General features: G+C 42.5%; 1 protein-coding gene and 1 long non-coding RNA gene across 6 annotated transcripts in view; one reads left to right on the top strand and one right to left on the bottom strand.

The window, feature by feature from the left end:
- Positions 1 to 14923, bottom strand: part of SPATA18 (spermatogenesis associated 18) — a 43982-nt gene extending 29059 nt beyond the window's left edge. For 2 of the 5 annotated variants that reach the window (XR_009736999.1, XM_061420147.1), the window contains exons 1-2: positions 14612 to 14923; positions 10009 to 10041 (exon numbers count right to left, since the gene is read on the bottom strand). Coding sequence is in view for 4 of the 5 variants with exons in the window: in XM_061420147.1 (XP_061276131.1) it covers positions 10009 to 10041; positions 14612 to 14698 (120 nt within the window). In the remaining variant the exon portion in view is untranslated. The remainder of the gene's footprint in view (positions 1 to 10008; positions 10042 to 14611) is intronic. The other 3 variants (XM_061420143.1, XM_061420148.1, XM_061420146.1) reach the window with 3 other exon arrangements.
- A 101-nt stretch (positions 14924 to 15024) lies between these two features.
- On the top strand, positions 15025 to 16010 carry LOC133249538 (uncharacterized). The gene is made up of 2 exons (XR_009737000.1): positions 15025 to 15373; positions 15888 to 16010. It is a non-coding gene; the product is annotated as an uncharacterized LOC133249538 (long non-coding RNA).
- Positions 16011 to 25227: the final 9217 nt, after the last annotated feature.

Genomic DNA, 25227 nt, shown 5'->3' with positions numbered 1-25227 from the left:
AATCCCTGGATCAGGAAGATCTACTGGGGAACGGAATGGCTACCCACTCCAGTATTCTTGCCTGGAGAATTCTATGGACAGAGGAGTCTGGCGTGCTGCAGTCCATGCAAAGAGTTGGACATGACTTAGTGACTGAACAACAACAATAGCTCCTTCTAAAAAAATTTAATGAAAGAGAAAACAGTTACATCACAATTATTAATAAGAATTATTTATGAAAACTTTACTTCATTTATATAAAGTATAAGGGGGTATATGGTGTTGAGGGTATGGTGTTGGAGAAGACTTGAGAGTCCGCGGACTACAAGGAGATCAAACCAGTCCATCCTAAAGGAAATCAACCCTGAATATTCATTGGAAGGACTGATGCTGAAGCTGAAGCTCCAATACTTTCGCCACCTGACTCAAAGAGCCAACTCATTGGAAAAGATCCTGATGCTGGGGAAGATTGAAGGCAGGAGGAGAAGAGGATGACAGAGAATGAGATGGCTGGGTGGCATCACTGACTCAATGGACAAGAGTTAAGCAAGTTCAGGAGATGGTGAAGGACAGGGAAGCCCAGCATGCTGCAGTCTATGGGGATGCAAAGAGTCAGACACAAATGAGTGACTGAACAACAACAAAGGGGGTACGTGTGCTATGTTGTAAAGTAAAATGCATTAACTTTGTGCGTAAGTTTTAACAATACTATCCCAGGGAATAGGGTTTTGGCTGTGTTGAAAATTACTGATTTGGGCAATGAGGAGCCCCAAAACAATCCCATGAAGAGTTGTATAAAAATTGGATTGGAGGGAGGCATGGAGAAAGGTAGGAAATCAATAAGAATATGCCATGCTGCTGGTGTGGAACTTTGCTGGGGGCCAGCGTGAGGCACTCCACCCATGGCAAAGGTCATGAGGAAGGAGGCTCAACATACGCAAAGGCGGGATTGAGCCTCAGGAGTCCCCCTGGAAATCCTCGAGCATCTACCCCCATAACCAAAGTCTGCCTACTTTACTACTTTGTGCTCTCACCTACACCTCTGACTTTACGGGGGGCTGTCCCCCACCACCTCTTTCGGAGAAGGAGCTAACTTAGAGCTCCAGTTAATAATAATTCCTGGGCATGACAAGAGTGTTTTAACCTACAAACTCCTCTGAAGGTTCTCTAGCCTGCCTGACAGGCTTGTCCAGCCACATGTGATTGCTCACAGCCTCCCAACTGTGAGAGGCACAAGATGCTTTAAACCTTCTAAAAACAGGTTCCTTAGAAAAATTAGAAAACCATTAGTATAAATATAATGGGCTGATTAGAAATTGTATTGGTGAAGGGTTTTTCATTTGTTGAGCCAATGTTTGTTGCTAAGTCTCCACATCTCCTGCCCTTACACACATTAATGAATATATAGAAGAAATAAGTATTAACCTTTGATATAAATCACGTTAGACCTTAGGCTAAGTAAATTCTTTCCTTAATTAAAACCCACTACACCCTCACCCTATAGGAATGTAACTTTATCTGGTACCTTCGGAAGGTGGAGTCTTTTTAAGAATAATCACCCCTGGAGAAATAAGTGTCCTGGTTGACTGACCGCTGTCACAAGGAGAGGGTCATAAATTGTCAGCAGGCCCCCTGGCCAGAAGATGATGTAACACCCCTAAGACCTCTGTATACATTTGTATGAAGCACCTGACTTTGATAAAAGTCAGGACTGCTGAACCCACGTGACTTTTGCATAACATCTCAGTGTATAAAAGTAGACCATGGAAAATAAAGAATTGGGATCAGTTCCTCGAAAGACTGGTCTTCCCATGTCTCTCTCTCTCTCAAACTCTGGCTGAGTCTCCATCTGGAGCGCGGAACCCGCCATGCTTACTAATTATGCCTGGGCTTCTAAGATCCGACCGGGGAGGCCTCAGTGTCTCCTCTCCTTCGGGAGAACGGAAGGACGCCTGCGGCCTACATAAGTGGTGCAAGCTTCTTGTCTTGAAGTTTTATTGGTTTCTCGCGTAAACCAAGCTACTCAGCCTCTTTTCTCCACTGAATTTTCCTGCTGAGCTATCCTCATTCTATTACTCTTTATATCTCTAATTAATATCTAATTGAAGCTATTGTATCCTGATCCTTGCCGATGCTGTCCCCGCTTCGAACTCCCTGGATCAGCCGGGGCTGGGCCCCAGCAGAACTTACACAAGGAAACTTCAGATTTATTCTAGTGGCTTTGTGAAGATAGGAAAGCTAGAAGTAACAGAAAGGAGTGTCATATTCCAGAATATAACCACCAGCATTACTAACATTTTTTTTTAAATGTTCTTTTGAAGGGAAAAAAAACCCTGTGTATTGGAGATAGGCTACTAGCCTCCTTTTGTAAGCATGATGGCTGCAAAAATACTGTGAGTTGTGAGGGAAAGAATTCTCTGCACAGCAAGCAGCTGCTTTGTCAGTATGTCTCCTCCCTTACTCTCCTGCAGCTGTAGGCATTATTGCTACAAAGCTCATGTGAGATCTGCCTTAACCATAGGCCAGAAGTTAGTTTCCCCACATATGTAAGATATGATTGGAGTTTGAATAAGAGCAACTGCAGCTAAAGGGGAAAGGTGGGAGATATTTGAGACTTTTAAAAGGTGAACTCCTCAGGGCTTGATGAACCCATTTACAAGGTGTGATGGAGACAGAGGAGATCGGGTTTCTGACTTGGGCCACAGGGGAGATTGTGATGCTGTTGCCTAATCAGAGGCCACAAGTAGAGAAGCAACAAGACCGGAGGGAGGGAAACTCATCCTGTTTGCTTCATGTTGACTCAGAGGATCTGGCCATCCACATGGAGCTGTCTGGAAGGCAGGTGGCCAGCCATTCAGGTCGGGAGCTCTGGAGAAAGGTCAAGGCTGGAGATAAATCTTGGAGTCATCAACATCTGGGAAGTAGCTAAAGCCATAAAATTGGATGAAAGTGTCAGTATGTTTGACTCTTTGCGACCCCATGTACTATAACCCACCAGGCTCCTCGTCCATGAAATTCTCCAGGCAAGAATACTGCTGGAGTGGGTTGCCTTTCCCTTCTCCAGGGAATCTTCCTGACCCAGGGGTCAAATCCAGGTCTCCTGCATTGCAGGCAGATTCTTTACTATCTGAGCTACAGGAGAAGTCCAATAAAAGTGGATAAGATGTGTCAACTGCTGCAGAGAAATCAAGGAGATAAGGACTATGGAAAAAAAAAAAGAGAGAGAGATTAGACTTGACCTGACCATTAGGTGGAGCAGTTACAGCAGAATGTTTTGGGGAAAGGATACTTGATGTTGTTCCAGATCATTCCAGGTTGAGGAACAAATGGGAGTTAAAGAAGCAAAGACAGTGAAGACAGATTAGTCTTTCAAGAAGTTTTGCAGTGTGGGGAAGGAGAGATACAGAACAGAGGCTTTGTTCCCACCCCTTTAGTGTTATCACTCTCTAGCCCAGACCAAACCTTCTGACCAACTGAGCTTAAATGTTGCCTTATTTCCAAGGTTCTTCATAAGGTGCCTCTGCATGACTTCTGCTGCCTCACTTCCTCCAGCAGCTCTCTCCACTCCCACACAAACCTATTTCGCTAGTGTACGTGTGCCGTGGGCACAAGATCAACAATCCTTTGATCCCTTTCAATTCCTATACTTCTGAACAGCCTTGACCTTATTAACATTTCTCACGAGACCCCAGTCATCGCAGCCTGTGTTGAAATGGCTCTCTCATCATACTATTCTATTCTTAACTTGAATCACCTACACAATATTGGAAAGAGAGAAAATTTTCACCCCAGTTCAGTTCAGTTCACTCGCTCAGTCGTGTCCGACTCTTTTCGACCCCATGAACCACAGCACGCCAGGCCTCCCTGTCCATCACCAACTCCTGGAGTCTACCCAAACCCATGTCCATTGAATCGGTGATGCCATCCAACCATCTCATTCTCCACAAATATTAATAATAAAACATACCATTAAATATTTTTAATCAACTTGCAAATTTCAATTTGAAAAGCTATTCAAATCTATCAATTTTAGTACAAAATATAGTTATTTCCACTTAGAGAAACTTTACATTCATATACACAAAATATGCTTCATCTGTATTAGATAAGAAACTGTGCAAAAGGATTTATCATAGTATCCTTTAAAATATGAAAGTTACAATCATTTAATAATGATCTGCCTGATATTTTTGGAGAAGGCGATGGCACCCCACTCCAGTACTCTCGCCTGGAAAATCCCATGGACGGAGGACCTTGGTAGCCTGCAGTCCATGGGGTCGCAAAGAGTCGGACACGACTGAGTGACTTCACTTTCACTTTTCACTTTCATGCACTGGAGAAGGAAATTGCAACTCACTCCAGTGTTCTTGCAGCCTGATATTTTTATTTTTTAATACTCTTCTTTTTTTTTAATTTTATTTTATTTTTAAACTTTACATAATTGTATTAGTTTCGCCAAATATCAAAATGAATCCGCCACAGGTATACATGTGTTCCCCATCCTGAACCCTCCTCCCTCCTCCCTCCCCATACCATCCCTCTGGGTTGTCCCAATGCACTAGCCCCAAGCATCCAGTATCGTGCATCGAACCTGGACTGGCATCTCGTTTCATACATGATATTTTACATGTTTCAATGCCATTCTCCCAAATCTTCCCACCCTCTCCCTCTCCCACAGAGTCCATAAGACTGTTCTATACATCAGTGTCTCTTTTGCTGTCTCGTACACAGGGTTATTGTTACCATCTTTCTAAATTCCATATATATGCGTTATAGAAAAAGAATGCCATTTCCAAACACGCCAATTAGCGAATATGTACAGGAGCAAGGAAAAAAGATGATCATATTAGGAAGGATGTGGAGTCTAGTCTGAGGGGTGGCATTTCTCAGGTCTTTGCAGCTGACCCTGGAAATTCACATATGGAAAGCAAAGCCCTAATTTCTATCTTCCTTCCCCATTCCAATCTCCCCACTGCCACCACTGACTGGGGTATGTATTTTTAGAGGGTGGATGGGGGAAGGATGGCAGGAAACAGACACTGCAAGTCAGTGGAATGTCCTTCCCTCCTTCTGTAGGAGATAACAGAATGGACTTGACAAGCAAAAGAGCTAGGTTCAAAACCAAGTTCTAAAGTGGAGTGGCCTTGGGCAAGCAAGCTGCCCTCTTGGGATTTGGAGGGCAAATCCACGGATTAGACTCCACATCCTTCCTAATGATTATCTCTTTTCCTTGTTCCTGTACGTATTCGCTAATTGGCGTGTTTGGAAATGGCATTCTTGTTCTATGTAAAATGACTTTTTTTTAAAGAAGAGTATTAAAAAATAAAAATATCAGGCAAATCATTATTAAATGATTGTAACTTTCATATTTTAAAGGATACTGTGATAAATCCTTTTGCACAGTTTCTTATCTAATACAGATGAATAGAATACAGATGTGTAAAATACAGAAAATAAAGCCTGCTATTTCATAGATTCTTATAAAGCTTAAAGGCAATAATGCACAAAGAGTGGTTTAAGGGCTTTCAATAACTGTTTAAACACTCGTTTTAAGGGATTAAGAGGTACTACTATGAGTAAACTACTATGAATAAAATAGACATTGTACTGCAACAAGCATTGGGGTACATGCATCTGTTTCAATTATGGTTTTCTCAGGGTATATGCCCAGTGGTGGGATTGTTGGGTCATATGGCAGTTCTATTCCTAGTTTTTAAAGGAATCTCCATATTGTTCTCCATGGTGCCTGTATCAATTTACATTCCCACCAACAGTGCCAGATGGGGACAGAGATGGGAAAGGGGACATATGTATACCTGTGACTGACTCATGTTGATGTATGGCAGAAACCAACACAATATTGTAAAGCAATTATCCTCCAATTAAAAAAAATCAAAAATAAATAAATAAGCTACAAGGATATTATGTACAGCATAGGGAATATAGCCAATATTCAATAATTATAAATAGAGCATAGCCTTCAAAAATTGTGAATCACTATATTATATACCTGAAACTTATGTAACACTATACATCAACTATACCTTAAAAAAGTCTTTTAAATGAAGTCCTCTGCAAAGTAAAAGTAAAAATGCTGGTTATAACAGGCTATAACTGCTTCTAGAAAGGTGCCCATTTGTGGGCAGCCTTTCAAGCAGCTCTATTTTGAAATCAACCCTCTGTTCTACATCATTGAGGCTGACCCTGCCACACACTCACTGCCTCCACAACAAAGTTTTTAAACTGCGATCCTGAATTTTATTTTTTCCTTAATATATATATTTTATTGAAGTACAGTTGACTTACAGTGTTTCAGGTGCACAGCAAGGTAACTCAGTTATACATATACATTGTTTATATTATTTTTCAGATTACTTTCCATTATAGGTTATTACAAAATATTGACTATAGTTTCCCGTGCTATACAGTTAACCTTTGTTGCTTGTGTTGAATATCTATTTTTTCCTGAATTTTAGATATAAGAAAGAGGAGGATTATATCTCAACGATTTAGGAACAGCTTCTATTTAGGCTTTCCCAATGGATTTTGGAGGCAAGCATGGCAACCCATTCCAGTATTCTTGCCAGGAAAATACTATGGACAGAGGAGTCTGGCAGGCTATAGTCCATGGGGTCTCAAAGAGTCAGACATGACTGAAGCAACTGAGCATGCACACACTGGATTTTAGTGTCTTGATCCATAATTAATATTCCTACTGGACTTATTTTGTTACTTCTTCTCCTTTAATATTAAACAATGGTGATGTTTACATTAACCAGTTTGTCCAAGATGAAAAATAAGGAGAATCAAATTTAAAAGTTGGTAGACTCTTTGTTAAAAAGAAAATAGTCTTCCTTAACTATTTGTCAATTATTTTGTAGCCATGAATTTATCATTAGTAACTGTGGCAGAAGGAGTGGTACCCATTAAGTATTCCACGTGCTTTTCCACATTTCTCAGGCTCCCTTATAGTTAGACAGCAGCCACACAACTAAGTCTGCCCAAGGGACAATGAGTGCAAGGGCTGTGTATGATGTAGGAGCAGGGCAAGTTCTCCATTCCCTCTATTCCCCTTACAGAACCTTCAGGGTCCGGTAATGAGGCAGCTGCTCCATCTGATGGAGGGCACCTGAAACTGAGCCAGTGACAGACAAGAGCTACCATCAGACTTTGCATGAATGGGAAAGAAATCTCTATTCTGTCAAGACACTAAGGTTTGGCATTTATTCATTACTGGCCAGTAATGCACCCGTCCCCTGGCCCCCACCACCCCATCTCCTTGGCCTTATCTCATGTCCACTCCCTGCCTGGAAGTATTCCCAGTCCCCCGAGATATGCTAGCTTTTTCATGCTTCCCAGCTTCTTGCACACATCCTTTCCTCTCTCCCTTGTCCTCTTCTCCAGCTAGAATTTCATTACCAAGATGCAGCTGACATTTCTATTCCCAGAACCTAGCATAGACAAGACATATTGTAAAAAAAAATTGTCTGAGGAATAAACGTACACTGCAGAAAAAGGTGAATATAGAGTATCTCACCCAAACCTTTATACATACCAGGAGCTAAGTAACCATTTGTTCAATTAATTCTTAAACTCTTAATACTTGGCTCAGTTATTGGTTGAACAAGAAGGAATTCTCTTTGGCTGTTCCACTAACATTCTCAATAACCACAAAGGAGGAAAACTAACTCTGCAATTCATGTGTTTACCACAACCCGTCCCTGAGTCTCCAATGGAGTCCAGGTTTTAAAGACCAAGTAATGCACCATCACTGCAGATGGTGGCTGCAGCCATGAAATTAAGAGACACTTGCTCCTTGGAAGAAAAGCTATGATCAACCTAGACAGCATACTAAAAAACAGAGACATCACTTTGCCAACAAAGGTCTGTCTAGTCAGAGCTATCGTTTTTCCAGTAGTCATGCACAGATGTGAGAGTTGGACTATAAAGCTGAGCACCAAAGAATTAATGCTTTTGAACTGTGGTGTTGGAGAAAACTCTTGAGAGTCCCCTGGACTGCAAGATCAAACCAGTCCGTCCTAAAGGAAATCAGTCCTGAATATTCATTGGAAGGACCGATGTTGAAGTTGAAACTCCAATACTTTGGCCACCTGATGCGAAGATATGACTCATTTGAAAAGACCCTGATGCTGGGAAAGACTAAAGGCGGGCGGAGAAGGGGACAACAGAAGATGAGATGGTTGGATGACATCACCGACTCAATGAGTTTGAGCAAGCTCCGGGAGTTGGTGATGGACAGGGAAGCCTGATGTGCTGTGGTCCATGGGGTCGCAAAGAGTCAGACACAACTGAGCGACTGAACTGAAGGAGATAAAGGTCCTGAAGGGAAGAAAAGTGTTCTCTATAAATTTAATAACTAGTTGAACCCTCAAGAATGTAGAAGGGGAGGAGTGAAGGGGGGTCAGGGAATCTGTTTGAAGACACCATAGCAATGACAACCACCTTTTGAGAGGGTAACAGGTAGGGAGGGTAGAGGTGCCCCCAGGCGGCAGGAGGAAGTAAACTGCAAGTGGCAGACTTTTGTTTCCTTCTGTGTTGAGGAAACAGGTTCTGCCTAAGACCAACCTTTTTTATCTTTTCTCAAACCTTGGGCTGATAATGGCTCAGCAAACCAGTACTCATACTAATTGTTTTATGGCTGGGGATGACACACCTTGGCCATCCTATCTCAAAAATGCTTATTGTGGGAGAGGGGCCTGATGAAACTCCCTCAGCCTTGAGGTGTTTCTTTATCTGATTAGAAGCTAGCTAACAGACATAAAATGCCTTGGCACTCTTTCTGTTCCCTTCTGATGTCTATGTTAGAAGCTTTCCCTATCTCTGCTATACTTCATTAAAACTGCTACACAAAAGGCTCCAAGTAATCAAGTCTCGTCTCTGACCCTGGATCAAAATCCTCTCTTCCAGAGGTCACGAATCCTGGCGTAACACACAGCTCGCAGTAGCAACCTTTCACTTTTGTATTTAGAATCAGGCATGTTTTGGCATAAAAACAGGCTCTATTTCAATCACAGAGATTATTCTAAAACAAACAGAGGACACTTCTTTAAGAGCTCGTTTTTATGTGCTGATATTTAATATGTTGTTTACACTTGTTAGTACAGAATTCTATAGCACAAGGGAAGGGTAATGCAAGAGAAGCATTACCTCCCTATATAATACTTTTAGTTTCTCCCCACTGCCCTCAGGATAAAGTCCGAACTCCATAACACACCACCAAGGCACCCGTCCCCTGGCCCCCACCACCCCATCTCCTTGGCCTTATCTCATGTCCACTCCCTGCCTGGAAGTATTCCCAGTCCCCCGAGATATGCTAGCTTTTTCATGCTTCCCAGCTTCTTGCACACATCCTTTCCTCTCTCCCTTGTCCTCTTCTCCAGCTAGAATTTCATTACCAAGATGCAGCTGACATTTCTATTCCCAGAACCTAGCATAGACAAGACATATTGTAAAAAAAAATTGTCTGAGGAATAAACGTACACTGCAGAAAAAGTGTGAATATAGAGTATCTCACCCAAACCTTTATACATACCAGGAGCTAAGTAACCATTTGTTCAATTAATTCTTAAACTCTTAATACTTGGCTCAGTTATTGGTTGAACAAGAAGGAATTCTCTTTGGCTGTTCCACTAACATTCTCAATAACCACAAAGGAGGAAAACTAACTCTGCAATTCATGTGTTTACCACAACCCGTCCCTGAGTCTCCAATGGAGTCCAGGTTTTAAAGACCAAGTAATGCAATAATTCAGCATCTCTTTAATAACGAAAAGAAAATGAGGTGGTGCTGTTTGCTGTTGTTTTTAGGATTTGCTTCTCTGGGAGGGGAGTGGGTTGGAAAATATTTCTTCCTGAAGTTAGGATAAATATAACTTAAAAAAATAAAATCAAGCAAGAAACAGTTTTGCCAAAGGCCCAGAAGATTGGTAGATGTTGTAAGGTTAAAAACAAGCCAAAAGATAAAAAACAAAGGCTTCAGGGCAGAAAATTATATTTTAAAAGAACTTACTGTTTCTGACAACGTAGGAATCAAGGAAACAGACTGTGTATGAGACGGTGGTGATGGCCGGATAAAGGCAGAAGGGATAGGAATGGATAAAGAAGGAAATTATATTAGAGAAATTAAGAAGAAAAACTAAATAGCATCTAATTGTTAATCCAAATGATGGCTAGTTTGGAAAACAATCAAAATTCTGCATTGTGTTTTAGAATTAATCTGTTCAAGTTATTTATCTATTTCACTTGAAAATAACTTTTCCCAAAGGAATAACTTTAACCATGTTCCTAATTCTAGAGGAATATACACGGTCTTTTCTTTTGCTTGAGTTTATCAGAAATCAACTAATGTGGTCACAGTCAGAAAAGTCAACCTTCCATAGCACACATAATTTGAAGCTTTTAAGGAAAAAACATAGTTCTCTACAACCAATATTTTAATAAATATAATTTGCTACAATGAGTACTCTTCATCTTAAGGATTCAAGGCCAAAGTCTTTGGAACTAATAAAATAACATTGCAGTATCACAGGAAAACCCTTAGCAATTGACTGAAACTCAAACTGTAGATGACAAGATGTTGAATAAGTCTCAATGTAACCTAAATGTTGGTAGGTGCTGTAAAGAGATTTTCTCATCATCTTTCTTTAAGCGCCACACCCCCACCACCCACCACACACACACACTGTTCAGAACGCTTGCACCCTCTCACTTGTGCTCCTGATCGTTAATCCTGGCTTCTGGTTTCAATTTTAAGAAAAGTTGAATTAAAGATGTTTGGGGATCATTTCTGGGCTTCCCTGCTGGCTCAGGGGTAAAGAATCTGTCAGCAATGCAGGAGATGCAGGAGATTCCCGTTTGGTCCCTGCGTCAGGAAGATCCCCTGGAGGAGGGCATGGCAATCCACTTCAATAGTCTTGCCTGGAGAACCCCATGGACAGAGGAGCCTAGTGGGCTATGGTCCATAGGGTCACAAAGAGTTGAACACGACTGAAGCATCTGAACACACAAGGCACACACAGGGATCATTTCTAATTTTACACTGAATATGAGGTTTGTCAGAAATGAGTCCAAGGAACTGGGTGTCTGGGAGAAAGGTGGTGGCATTCAGCCAGTCATGATTTATTGAGCAACTACTAGGGGCCAAACGGAGAAGGCAATGGCACCCCACTCCAGTACTCTTGCCTGGAAAATCCCATGGACCGAGGAGCCTGGAAGGCCGCAGTCCATGGGGTCGCTAAGAGTCAGACACAACTGAGCGACTTCCCTTTCACTTTTCACTTTCATGCATTGGAGAGGAAATGGCAAGCCACTCCAGTGTTCTTGCCTGGAGAATCCCAGGGACTCAGGAGCCTGATGAGCTTCTGTCTATGGGGTCACACAGAGTTGGACACAACTGAAGTGACTTAGCAGGGGCCAAAAGTGGAATGAAACAGAAATCTCTGCCGTCTGAAGCTTACCTTTTAGGGTGTGTTGGGGGAGGGGAGGGAAGGAAGACTAATCAACAAAATAAAAGAGTAAATCAGTAAAAATTAGAAGGGGTAGATATTATGGAAGAAATAAAGCAGAGAAGGGGCACAGTGGTTCCAGGGGTGAGGGTGGCTGCTCAGTCCAATACAGTCGCCACTGGTCATATGTAACTAGTTGAATTCAAACTAGACTTCAATGAAGTTAAAACTTCAGTTCCTCAGTTTGCACTCATTGAATTTCAAATGCTTATTGGCCACCATGTTGGACAGTGATGATATAAAGATATATATAGAATGCATCCATCATCATGGAAAGTTCTTTCAGACAGTTCTACTCTACAAAGAGCAAGGAGTCTAGTATTGCTGGAGTGGTTGAGCAAGGGACAGGGTAAGAGATAACATCACAGAGTTTAAAGGAGCACAGTTGTACAGGAGTTTGATGGCCATTGCAGGAACTTTTTTTCTGAGATATGAAGTTTGGAGAGTTTTGCCATAGGAGTAACTTAATCTGACTTGGTATTTAGAAGAATTACTTTGGGTTATTTTTTTTTAAGTCACCCAAATAAAAGATGACCAAAGGTGTACAAGTGTGGCAGCAGAGGCAGGGACGGTGTGGAACATGCTCAGGTTCTGCACAAGCTTAGAAGCTAGTACCAACAGATTCTGCTGGTGAGAAAGTAGTGGAGTATGTCATGATAAAGACTGTAACTAAAGGAAAGAAGTCAGTGTTTGTGGCATGGGAGAAGCTATGGTCATCACACACTGATTTGACTTTGCAATGACAAAAGCACAACTGAAAATGTCCAATGGACATTTGGAGAAGTGAGAGCTCAGATGAGAAAAGGACCTGAGTATAGATAGGATATTCATCAGCATAGGGGTAAGAGATGAAACAGGAATGGAGGTGGAAGAGAAGGTTTCTAAAGTCTGCCCTTGAAGAACAACTATAAGAGAGGTGTGGGTAAGACAAGGAGACAAATAGAGTCTTAGAAAAATGCAGGTGTCGACAGCCAAATGCAATAGAGATGCCAGAAAGTTGAAGAGAAATGATGATGCCCAAGGAATGGCCACAAAATGTGGAAAGGCACTGATCTCTAAGAGTGCAGTCTCTACTAATTATATGTGTGTATTGGAGATGGGGAGAGCCACAATCTAAATATAAATGGTTTCGGTGAGAACAGAAGAATGGGGTGCATCACTGTTAGTGAGAAGAGAAAGTACAATAAACTGTGGCATTTCTCAGAACTTACAGGTCGTTTCTAAAACAATCATTTAATTTGGTCCAGCCACTACCAGTGTCATTTGTGTTCAACATTGTCTAGTGACAAACTGAATACACTTTTTAATGGTTCAAGTTAATTTAGGCCACAGGGCAAGAAAAATTGTATAAGAAGTAGCTTTAAGAAGGGAAAATACATGTATTAGGATTTGTTATTCTCATCCTTCTGAGATTAGGTAACAAGTAGCCACTTTTAAAGGTAGGTGGTGGGGGGAACCCAAGGCTTTGTGCTAATGGTGAATTTCAATTTTCCTGCAATTCTGATGGAGAAGGAATAATCAATATTGGTACTTTAAATGTGGGCAGATGGGGTAAACACTAGAAAAGAAGGCTAAGGAGAAAGCCATAGTGCTTTGAGCTCCCCTCCTCCCAGGAGCCTGGTTACAAGGTGGATAGGAAAGTCCAGGGACTCATGATGGCAGGCAGTTGCATTTTCCTGGTAGGATTTCAGAAACAAGCTAATCTAGACTCAAAAAATTGAGATCCAAAAAGCACCTTCACCCATGATCAATTCCAGTCTCCCAGTTAGCTGAGGAGGTACTGAGACCTAGAGGTTAAATAATTTGCCCCAAATGATTCAGTTTTTGTTGTTGTTGGTTGTTGTTGTTTAGTCACTAAGCCACCAGGCTTCTCTGTCCATGGGATTTTCCGGGCAAGAAAGAATACTGGTGTGGGTTGCCATTTCCTTCTCCAGGGGATCTTGCAGACCCAGGGAATGAACCAGCATCTCCTACACTGGCAGGTGGATTCTTTACCGCTGAGCCACCAGGGAAGCCCCAATGATTCAGCCAGCCAGTTCTCTGCAAAGTCAGACCTAAAAGCTGGCGGGGTGGAGCTGATTCTGGGTCCCTAGCTCTTTTTCCTGCATTGTTCTACTTGCTATGTGAGAATAGGACTCTCCTTTTTTTTGTTATTGTTCAGTCGCTAAGTCATGTCTGACTCTTTGAGACCCGATGGATTGTAGCCCTCCAGGCTCCTCTGTCCATGGGGATTCTCCAGACAAAAATACTCGAGTGGGTTGCCATGCCCTTCTCCAGGGGATCTTCCTGATCCAGGAATCAAACCGGAGTCTCTTGCATTGCAGATGGATTTTTTTTACCAGCTGAGCTACAGCATAGAACTCTTCTTTTTAAGACAGACCAACCGAAGCAAATTCTGCATTGGAGTTCTACTATCTGGACTCGGAGATGAACGGGAGCTGGAGTAGGGTGGGGGATGGAAGGAATTAATGAGATTTGAAGAACCCTATTGGGTTTGACGACAGAATATTGGCTTACAAATGCCTTGACAACAGGCTTTCTGAAATCTGCCCTGGTGTTGAAACTGCCTTACTTGCCATGCTCATCAGCGCACAAGTGAAACTCGCAAGGTTGACTAGTGTCCGTTTCATTGACTTCTGGGTACTAACTCCTGGGTATATTTCTATAAAAATCTTATCTCCAGAGTGGGAGACTTGCGGAAAGGCAAGAAGAGGGATGTAATAAATAATAATAATTCGAGTCGGGGTATGGGGGTGGACTGCAGGCAGAGGAGACTGGAGGAAGAGTGACAAGCCAGACCGGACCTGGGTTGCTCGCAGGGCTTTCCCGTTGCTAGGACCGCCAGCGTCCTTGGCTACCGCTCGCTAAAATAGGAGCTCTCCTCTGCTACGACCAGTCCAGCGCTTCGCGGACCGCGCCACCTCGCGTCAGAAGGAGAAAAAGGAATCGCATTTCCCCGCTTCCCTCGGTGCGGGTCCCAGAGAGGAATCAAAACTGCGGGACTTGGCAAAGCAGTCACCCGGAGGCCAGTCCTAAGAACCTCCCGCTGAGGGTTGTGCGAGGAACTAGAGAGAGGGCGAACCCCGGGGGTCTTCCCCTCTGACTCACGTTGTACTCCCTCAGCCAGGACTCTAGCTTGTCCTGCAACGATCGTAAAGCTTCGTTGGAGACCAGTCTCCTCAGGTTATCTGCCATCGCTCGCTCTTCCGCTCGGCCCGCTCTGGGAGATGGACTCGTGGACCGCGGGGTGGTGTGGCGGGAAAGGTGTTCTCTTCCTGAGGAGCTCAGAGCGCGGCTGGTGTTTCCATCCTCCCCGCTCGGGTCGGACGGGGCAGGGTTCGAGAAGCCGGGGGGAGGTGCCCTGGGCCACAGCCGCCGCGCCTCATTCGCTGCCCCGTGCGCGGTCTCCCGGCTCCCGCGCGGCCGCCGGGAGCCAGGACAATAAAATACCCAGGCGATTATTAAACAAACTTTGACGTGAGCGCGCGGCAGCTGGGGACGCGCGCGGCCCGTTTCCTTGGCAACGCCTGCGCCACCGCCCAGCCCTAGCCCAGCGCACTACCCGCCTGCAGCCCCGCCGCCCGCATCCCTCCTGCCTCCCCACCTCGACCCGCCCGCGGGTCCGGGGCACCGCCAGGACGCGCCATGCCGCTCTTCCTCATGCTACTGATGCTCAGCCTCATGCTGCTGCTGCTAGTGCTGCTGGTGGCCGAAAGCGAGAGCCCCCAAAGTCTGTGAGACTCTGGGTTGGGCCGGCGGCTGGAAGACGTTAAGACTTCAGATGGCAGCAGCCCGACCCTGATGGAGAGAGAGGCGCCCGCAGTGTGGCGATGCTGGGCAGCCGGAGGCCTCTTGTCTAGGAAAGCAAAGGTTCTTTCTTTCTAGACGTTTTTGGTTAGGCGGTGAAGAAAGCAGTTGTTTGGCTCCTTCCTATATTCTTTCACTTCTCAAGACTTTATTTCTTCCTTTGTAACATCTAGGATTTGGTGGGTGCCCAGCTAAATAGATTTTAGCTCCAGGATGTTCACAAATTAAAGTCAATCAGGTTTAAATAATATTTGGTTTGTTTTTAGAATCATTAAGCACTCTAAAGTTATTTAATTATGAATTCTCTAATTGAGATTTTGTGCAGGTTTAGAGCCGGTTTTGGCACTATTTCAAAAGGTGTATTAAGCCACAGTGGTAGTTTGGACTACTTAAGAAATGAAACCATTTCAACCATCATTAAGCACTTTAGTACCCGTATTTTCAATGTCGTCAAATAATGTGCAGATTGCAAATCATCCTAATCTATCTTTTTTAAAACGGAGCGGGTGGAAGCAGGACCTCAGCTAGCTAGTCGATTAGCTAGTTTAATTCAGTTTCTTCTTTTTTTTTTTTTCAGGTATTTAAGAGTTATGAACATTGAACATGTCCACTGATGGTAAACTTAAGACTTTTTGCCCTCACCCGCTTTTTTCCTCTTAATTAGTGGTTTTACTGTCCTCTGATAAAAATGAAAGGCTCATTCTGGAGTCTGTGTTCTTACTATCTTCTGTAGACCACAAAATAAGGACTATAAAAGTTCTCACCACAAGAAAAAAAACTTGTAACTATGTCTGGTGATAGATATCAATTAGACTGATTGTAGTGATTATTTCACGTTATATACAAATATTGAATCACTATGTTGTACGTAATGTATTATTTTAATTATATGTCAACAAAAAGAAGAAAGAATATAAAGAGAACACACATTTTATCATAGTGCAATAACAATTGCTAAACTACAAAAAATAAATGTTCATTACTGACTTTCTTTAAAAAATATAAAGAATGAGGAAGGCAATGAAGAAGCTTATAGATTTCTTAAGTTAATGCACATTTTTATAGATAATTGGAATCTTTGAACAGTCTGATTTACTTATTAATAAAAACCAAGTTGTAATATTTGCTTAGGTCAGACTCAGGGTTAAATCCTCCTCCTTACTGTTACACTTTAATTAACCTCTAGTCCTTGTTTATATCATCTTGCATGCCTGTGTGCTCAGTTGCTTCAGTCGTTTGGGACTCTTTTATGACTGTAGCCTGCCAGGCTCTTCTGTCCATGGGATTGTCCTGGCAAGAATACTGAATAGGTTACCATTTCCTCCTCCAGGGGATCTTCTCAACCTAGGGATCAAACAGCGTCTCCTGAGATGGATTCTGAGCCATCTAGGAAGCCCTTATATCATCTTACTATAGTTCCTACTTCACAGTGTTATTAAATAAGATCATTCATGTGAAGTGCAACACAGTGCTTGACATGTTATAGCAAATGTTATAAATTTGCTTCCTAAATGCTATGATTACTATTACTACACATGTACAATAGGTCACAGTACTAATATTAAACAGCGAAGGGTAGGTTGGAAACATATAAAGCAACAATAGGGCTGCTGATTGAGTAAATTATTCAATGGAATGTTTCACTATAGAAATCTCATTTTTGAACAGCTAGTATCTAGGAATTACTACTATATAATGTTAAATGAAAAAAAGCATGTCTCTAAATTATATATTGGAGAAGGCAATGACACCCCCACTCCAGTACTGTTGCCCAGAAAATCCCATGGATGGAGGAACCTGGTAGGCTGCAGTCCATGGGGTCGCTAAGAGTCGGACACGACTGAGCGACTTCCCTTTCACTTTCCACTTTCATGCATTGGAGAAGGAAATGGCAACCCACCCCAGTGTTCTTGCCTGGAGAATCCCATGGACGGAGAAGCCTGGTAGGCTGCAGTCCATGGGGTCGCATAGAGTCGGACACGACTGAAGTGACTTAGTAGTAGTAGTAGTAGTAAATTATATATATTGTCTTACATTATACAACATGAACCCAAGGCATGATTATGGATGATTTTAATTGGTTCCTTTATACTTTCCCAATTTTTCAAATTTCCACCATGAACACAAACTGCTTTTATGAAAACTTACTCAGAAACAGCTATCCAAAAACTTGATCACCTTCAAAAAAATGTTACTCAAAATATCAATATTTAAGCCAACTCAAAATAGAATATGCTTTGACCAAATGTTCATATTACTCATTTAATAGACGTATGGAGTCTTAGGATAGAATGAGCCTGAAATCACTTAGAATATGCTACCTGACCTTATCTCTACAAACTTGACCACCACAAGTAGATTCAAGACCCTTCAGGTTTCCCAGTCATTTCATACACCTCTTAGTTTCCATAGAGCTCTGGAGCATGGTTGTCCTTAGCAAGAACTTGATGCTTACTAATAACAAGCATAACTCTCAAGTACTCAAAACAAAGGAAATGTTTTACGTACTTATTCATTATTTATCCTCCTAAAATTTCCAAAAGAGGATCTCAGATCACTTACAGTAAAAGGTTTGTAGAAAACATCTTTGTTAGATTTAGAAAAAAATTAATGAAAAAAAAACAAATGTGCCCCCAGTTTAAGTCTGTGTACTAATATTGAGCCTTATTTTACATTTATTTTGGGGCTATGTGGCAGTCAAGAAAAAAAGGAAACTGGGTGGTATGATTACCATTTGATTTTTAAAGTACACATACCAATTTTTTGAATGAAAGCACATTTTTTGGTACCAGTCCTTAAATATGTTTATTCCTTTCCAAAGAGTATAGAATAACAGATGAATGTGTCCTTAATAACCTCTCCTTTGTAAAGAAAATACAGAAACAATCTTCATGTGACTTTCTTGCAGTCACCTTTGATCAATGCCAATGGGGGTAACACTAGAACACATGCCATCAAAGAGAGGGCCAAGCAATTGACACCCCATTTCTTAGCTCTCTGGTGATGTTACTTGATACAAGCTTAGAACTTCCATACCTGTAGGAATAAGTAGATGCCCTCATAAGTGCCCTTAATGATGATCCCAACATGGAACAACAGACTGGTTCCAAATAGGAAAAGGAGTACGTCAAGGTTGTATATTGTCACCGTGCTTATTTAACTTATATGCAGAGTACATCATGAGAAACGCTGGACTGGAAGAAGCACAAGCTGGAATCAAGATTGCTGGGAGAAATATCAATAACCTTAGATATGCAGATGCCACCACCCATATGGCAGAAAGTGAAGACGAACTAAAAAGCCTCTTGATGTAAGTGAAAGTGGAGAGTGAAAAAGTTGGCTTAAAGCTCAACATTCAGAAAACAAAGATCATGGCATCCGGTCCCATCACTTCATGGGAAATAGATGGGGAAACAGTGTCAGACTTTATTTTTTGGGGCTCCAAAATCACTGCAGATGGTGACTGCAGCCATGAAATTAAAAGATGCTTGCTCCTTGGAAGGAAAGTTATGACCAACCTAGATAGCATATTCAAAAGCAGAGACATTACTTTTCAAACAAAGGTCCGTCTAGTCAAGGCTATGGTTTTTCCTGTGGTCATGTATGGATGTGAGAGTTGGACTGTGAAGAAGGCTGAGTGCCGAAGAATTGATGCTCTTGAACTGTGGTGCTGGAGAAGACTCTTTCGAGTCCCTTGGACTGCAAGGAGATCCAACCAGTCCATTCTGAAGGAGATCAGCCCTAGGATTTGTTTGGAAGGAATGATGCTAAAGCTGAAACTCCAGTACTTTAGCCACCTCATGCGAAGAGTTGACTCATTGGAAAAGACTCTGATGCTGGGAGGGATTGGGGGCAGGAGGAGAAGGGGACGACAGAAGATGAGATGGCTGGATGGCATCACTGACTCGATGGACGTGAGTCTGAGTGAACTCCAGGAGTTGGTGATGGACAGGGAGGCCTGGCGTGCTGTGATTCATGGGGTTGCAAAGAGTCGGACACGACTGAGCGGCTGAACTGAACTGAACTGAACTTCCTTAGCACTTTTGATGGGTGCAGGATGGCAATCAATTTAAGAGAGAGTTAGACCCTGGAATGCAAACAGTAGACATTGCTGATTAAAGAAGAATCCACATGCTTCAAACTATAAGCATGCACTCAACAAGGTTGAGATTCTGTTTTTAAAGTCTATATGTATATGTGTATATATATATATATGTATATATATATATAGCTTCCGGGCATCTCAGAGGTTAAAGCATCTGCCTGCAATGCGGGAGACCCAGGTTCGATCCCTGAGTCTGGAAGATCCCCTGGAGAAGGAAATGGCAACCCACTCCAGTATTCTTGCCTGGAGAACCCCATGGACAGAGGAGCCTGGTAGGCTACAGTCCACGGGGTTGCAAAGAGTCAGACACGACTGAGCGACTTCACTTTCACTTTCTTTCACTTTTATATATATATATATATATATATATATATATATGATAAAGGAAGTGTTTTATATATATATATATATATATGATAAAGGAAGGGTTAGAGTCCCTCCATATATATATATATATATGGAAATAGATAAGTAAAGGTTCTATTTGAAGAATCTTTTGATGCTCTAATTTTGTTCCTATTTATTTCAGGATATTATCAAGCAGGCATTTATTTGGAAATAAAAGAAAAATCAAATCTTTCTTTCTGGTACACTATCAGATTATCTTAGAGAAGTTCAAAGGACAATAAATTTGAAACATGGATACTCTTGTTTTATCTCACACTCTTCCAGTTAGTGGTTTCTCATGACTTTACATAAGTCTTTAATCATTCTGAGCCTCACTTTTCTTCCATCTACATAATGAAAAACATGGACTTGATGAGCTCTAAGATCTCTTGCAGTTCTGACATTCTTTAATGTTGTTTCCCACCCCGCCCCTTTTTTTGTAACATATTGGTTATGGTTGAGATTGAGCAAATGTCGCTTGTTGTCTCAATTTCTGGTTCACAGTTCAGTTGAGGTCAGGCCTTGATTCTGAGAGCGTTAGCCAATATTAAAAGTTGAACCTCTTTTTGGCATACAATTTATTTTGCAGGCTTGCTGAAATAACTAATAGAGCTAATCTCCAAGAAATAAACACGGGGTTCCTCCAAAGTTACACTTTTAATAAATTTAAACTCAGCTCAAACTGACAAAATCTTCCTAACTCCCCCACCCCCACAAAGCTCATCACTCTCTTCTTTATGCTTTGTCTCTCTAACTTTAGAAATGTTGATACTGTTATCCTACTATATTAAACTTATTTGTCTGCATCCTATATAAGCTTGTGAGTTTCTTAAAGAAAAGGGCAAAGGTCTATTTAGTTTAATATCCTCAGCACAGCAAGTGGCACATTCTAAGCCCTCTATAAATGTTTGTTAAACTATTAACAAAAAGAGAAAGAAGTAAAAGAAAGAAGAAAGGAAAACAAAGAAGGAAAGAAGGCAGGAAGGAGATGATAGGCTGCTTTATATCTGAGGTCATAACCCCATAGAGGTAGAAGAGCAAATTTAATAGCTATTGGTTGTTCTTAAAGCATCATAATTCTACCACCCAGCCAGGAGCCTTTTTTTCTAGAGAAGTGTAATGAGCCAAACATCTGGATGGAATAGGCTTTCTGAAAGTTCTTACTTTTGTCCACTTTGAATTTTACCTGTATCAGTTAGCTGGAGAGATTTTTAATTAGGGATTTTATGAAGCCAACAAAAGAGCAACCAAACTCCTCAGTATAGCAAGAGCTGTGTGTGTTTTCTGATGTTTGTATGTAAGAAGCTTGTATGCAAGGAGCTCCAAGGATATTCAGTGGGATCCTCATCATAATTTCCACTGGGGACAGTTGCAAACCCTCAGCACATGTGGCTAAAGGCATAATCTGTTCTGCTCTAGTCAGGCTTCTACCCAGTCCTCTTCTGTGTGTGCCATGCTATTCTTATCCTACAGCTGTCCGTGTTAGTCCTTTGGGTTGGGGCCTATATTACTATTTGAAGAAAATCTTTTAGCTTTTGCTGACCCAATTGTATGTGATTTCCTTTAAATTTAGTGGTGGTATTAAATTTTTACTGGTGGTATTGCCAAGGCACTTTGTCTCTATGTATGAGACAGGTTGGCAAAACCAAGGCAGAGCTGCTAGTCTTAGAAACTGGGGTATTACAGATTTCTAAGATACTTATCTGGGGAGGCCTTACAAATAGCTGTGAAAAGAAGAGACGTGAAAAGCAAAGGAGAAAAGGAAAGATATAAGCATCTGAATGCAGAGTTCCAAAGAATAGCAAGGAGAGATAAGAAAGCCTTCTTCAGCGATCAATGCAAAGAAATAGAGGAAAACAACAGAATAGGAAAGACTAGAGATCTTTTCAAGAAAATTAGAGATACCAAGGGAACATTTCATGCAAAGATGGGCTCGATAAAGGACAGAAATGGTATGGACCTAACAGAAGCAGAAGATATTAAGAAGAGGTAGCAAGAATACCCAGAAGAACTATACAAAAAAGATCTTCATGACCCAGATAATCACGATGGTGTGATCACTGACCTAGAGCCAGACATCCTGGAATGTAAAGTCAAGTGGGCCTTAGAAAGCATCACTACGAACAAAGCTAGTGGAGGTGATGGAATTCCAGTTGAGCCATTTCAAATCCTGAAAGATGATGCTGTGAAAGTGCTGCACTCAATATGCCAGCAAATTTGGAAAACTCCGCAGTGGCCACAGGACTGGAAAAGGTCAGTTTTCATTCCAATCCCAAAGAAAGGCAATGCCAAAGAATGCTCAAACTACCGCACAATGGCACTCATCTCACACGCTAGTAAAGTAATGCTCAAAATTCTCCAAGCCAGGCGTCAGCAATATGTGAACCGTGAACTTCCAGATGTTCAAGCTGGTTTTAGAAAAGGCAGAGGAACCAGAGATCAAATTCACAACATCCGCTGGATCATGGAAAAAGCAAGAGAGTTCCAGAAAGACATCTATTTCTGCTTTATTGACTCTGCCAAAGCCTTTGACTGTGTGGATCACAATAAATGTGGAAAATTCTTCAAGAGATGGGAATACCAGACCATCTGACCTGCCTCTTGAGAAACGTGTATGCAGGTCAGAAAGCAACAATTAGAACTGGACATGGAACAACAGACTGGTTCCAAATAGGAAAAGGAGTACGTCAGTCAAGGCTGTATATTGTTACCCTGCTTATTTAACTTATATGCAGAGTATATCATGAGAAACACTGGGCTGGAAGAAGCACAAGCTGGAATCAAGATTGCCAGGAGAAATATCAATAACCTCAGATATGCAGATGATACCACCCTTATGGCAGAAAGCGAAGAGGAACTAAAAAGCCTCTTGATGAAAGTGAAACAGGAGAGTGAAAAAGTTGGCTTAAAGCTCAACATTCAGAAAACGAAGATCGTGGCATCTGGCCCCATCACTTCATGGGAATTAGATGGGGAAACAATGGAAACAGTGTCAGACTTTATTTTGGGGGGCTCCAAAATCACTACAGATGGTGATTGCAGCCATGAAATTAAAAGATGCTTGCTCCTTGGAAGGAAAGTTATGACCAACCTAGACAGCATATTAAAAAGCAGAGACATTACTTTTCAAACAAAGGGCCGTCTAGTCAAGGCTATGGTTTTTCCAGTGGTCATGTATGGATGTGAGAGTTGGACTGTGAAGAAAGCTGAGGGCCAAAGAATTGATGCTTTTGAACCGTGGTGAGAGTCCCTTGGACTGCAAAGAGATCCAACCAGTCCATTCTAAAGGAGATCAGTCCTGGGTGTTCATTGGAAGGACTGATGCTAAAGCTGAAACTGCAATACTTTGGCCACCTCATTCGAAGAGTTGACTCATTGGAAAAGACTGATGCTGGGAGGGATTGGGGGCAAGAGGAGAAGGGGATGACAGAGGATGAGATGGCTGGATGGCATCACTGACTCGATGGACAGGAGTTTGAGTGAACTCTGGGAGATGGTGATGGACAGGGAGGCCTGCTGCTTCTACTGCTGCTGCTAAGTCACTTCAGTCGTGTCCGACTCTGTGCGACCCCATAGACGGCAGCCCACCAGGCTCCCCCGTCCCTGGGATTCTCCAGGGAAGAACACTGGAGTGGGTTGCCATGTCCTTCTCCAATGCATGAAAGTGAAAAGTGAAAGTGAAGTTGCTCAGTCATGTCCGACTCCTAGCGACCTCATGGACTGCAACCTACCAGGCTCCTCCATCCATGGGATTTTCCAGGCAAGAGTACTGGAGTGGGCTGCCATTGCCTTCTTCAGACAGGGAGGCCTAGCGTGCATCAATTCATGGGGTCGCAAAGTTCAGACACGACTGAGTGACTGAACTGAAATGAACTGAACCGAACTGAAGATACTTATTAAGCTTCATTACTGTCTTAAGCATTGGAGATAGAAGGATGAGTAAGATACGGATCTTCCAGATAGAGCTCCCCATTTTTTTGATGAACTTAGGACAGGTAAACAAAATAGAATACAATGCACTCTGAAATACATGTAGAAGACAAGGAGCAGAATTAAGGGACAGACTGCCCAGGCATGTAGGAAGGCTCAAAGAGAACATGACATTTGAATGGATTTTTGAATGATGAATAAGAGTGTGCTTGACAGAGAAAAAGAGAAGGACTTTTCAAGCAGAAGGAAAAGAAGCAAAGCATAGGAAGTAAGGACTAGAGGACTAGAATTAGAGATAGGAATTAAGGATCAGTCAAAAGCCCAGTTATCTGAGTGGATTATTGGGACCACAGCCAGACTATTATCAGAGGCTTACTGCTGATTCCCCAAAGCATTGAGCTGTAAGCAGAAACCGTCTTTCTGCTTAAGATGAAGCTTGTCCTAGAGATCCAGGAAGGAGTCAGCCTAGAGATGCAAGTCAATTGGTTCCAGCATTTGGAAAGGATTTGCAGAACTTGATGACCAGCTAGGTACTGATCTTAGCCAAAACTAGAGGAGAGACGGGAAAGATTATAAAGGATTTACCGGGTGAGAGAGCTGAATCTTCTAACTACAATTTCTTGGCAATCCTCTGATGTAAAGTACGCAGAGAGAGAAACATCAGCTCCGGTCATCAAAAAGCAAAACTGATTTAGTTCCTAGAGAAAGAAAAATTTGGCCAGCAGGTCTCTCTGGTGTTCCTGTTGAGTTAGGCAGGCCTGGGGTCCCAAGATGCTTAGAAGAAGTTTCAGCTACTTGAGGAATAGTTAACGCACCTTGCTCACCACTGCCCTCTCTTTTTTTTTTTTTTAAACTAAGAGGATTATTGGATTATATTGACTTGACAGGGAACAAGGAATGTGTACTCGAGCTACTTGTATATCTGAGTGCCTTCCTGGTGTGCAGTAAACATCTGTTAAATTGGATTCCCCAGGAGATACATCACACTATCTTCAACCCACCTCCAAAACCACAGAAAAAAAGCATCAGCCTTCACCGGCCCGCCAAAACTAAGCAGCATCCCTGAAGTGACTGTCCTCTTTAAGGACATTCGGTTTTCAAGATTTTAGCTGCCTGTCAGCAACTTGTTAACTTCTGTCCACGTTGTCACCACCTCCTCCCTCGTCCACATGTACTCTGCAAATGCGCCCTCCCCACCCAGCCAAGGAGACCCCCGACTCGTGAAGCAAGGAGCCCTCCTGATGGCACCAGCACCGCCCCCCACCCCTTGCTGGGGAATGGAGGGGAAGGGAGAGGGGTCCTCTGTATTTTGAGGGCGCCCTTTTGGAAGAATCCAGAGGCGGCCCGAGGTCGAACGGAATCCCGGTGTGCGAGAAAACGCTCCCGGAGGCCACTGCCTGGGCGCCGGGGGCAGCGGAGCTGGCACCAGCGGCCTGGGCGGGGCGGGGTTGGAGATGGGGGCGGGGGCGAGGAGCGGCGGGCCCCTCCCGCCCCT

This window comes from Bos javanicus, chromosome 6 (assembly GCF_032452875.1).
Source record: "Bos javanicus breed banteng chromosome 6, ARS-OSU_banteng_1.0, whole genome shotgun sequence".
Classification (NCBI taxonomy): Eukaryota; Metazoa; Chordata; class Mammalia; order Artiodactyla; family Bovidae; genus Bos; species Bos javanicus.
Note: the sequence above shows the minus strand (reverse complement) of the source record. Positions and strands in the feature narration are given on the sequence as shown.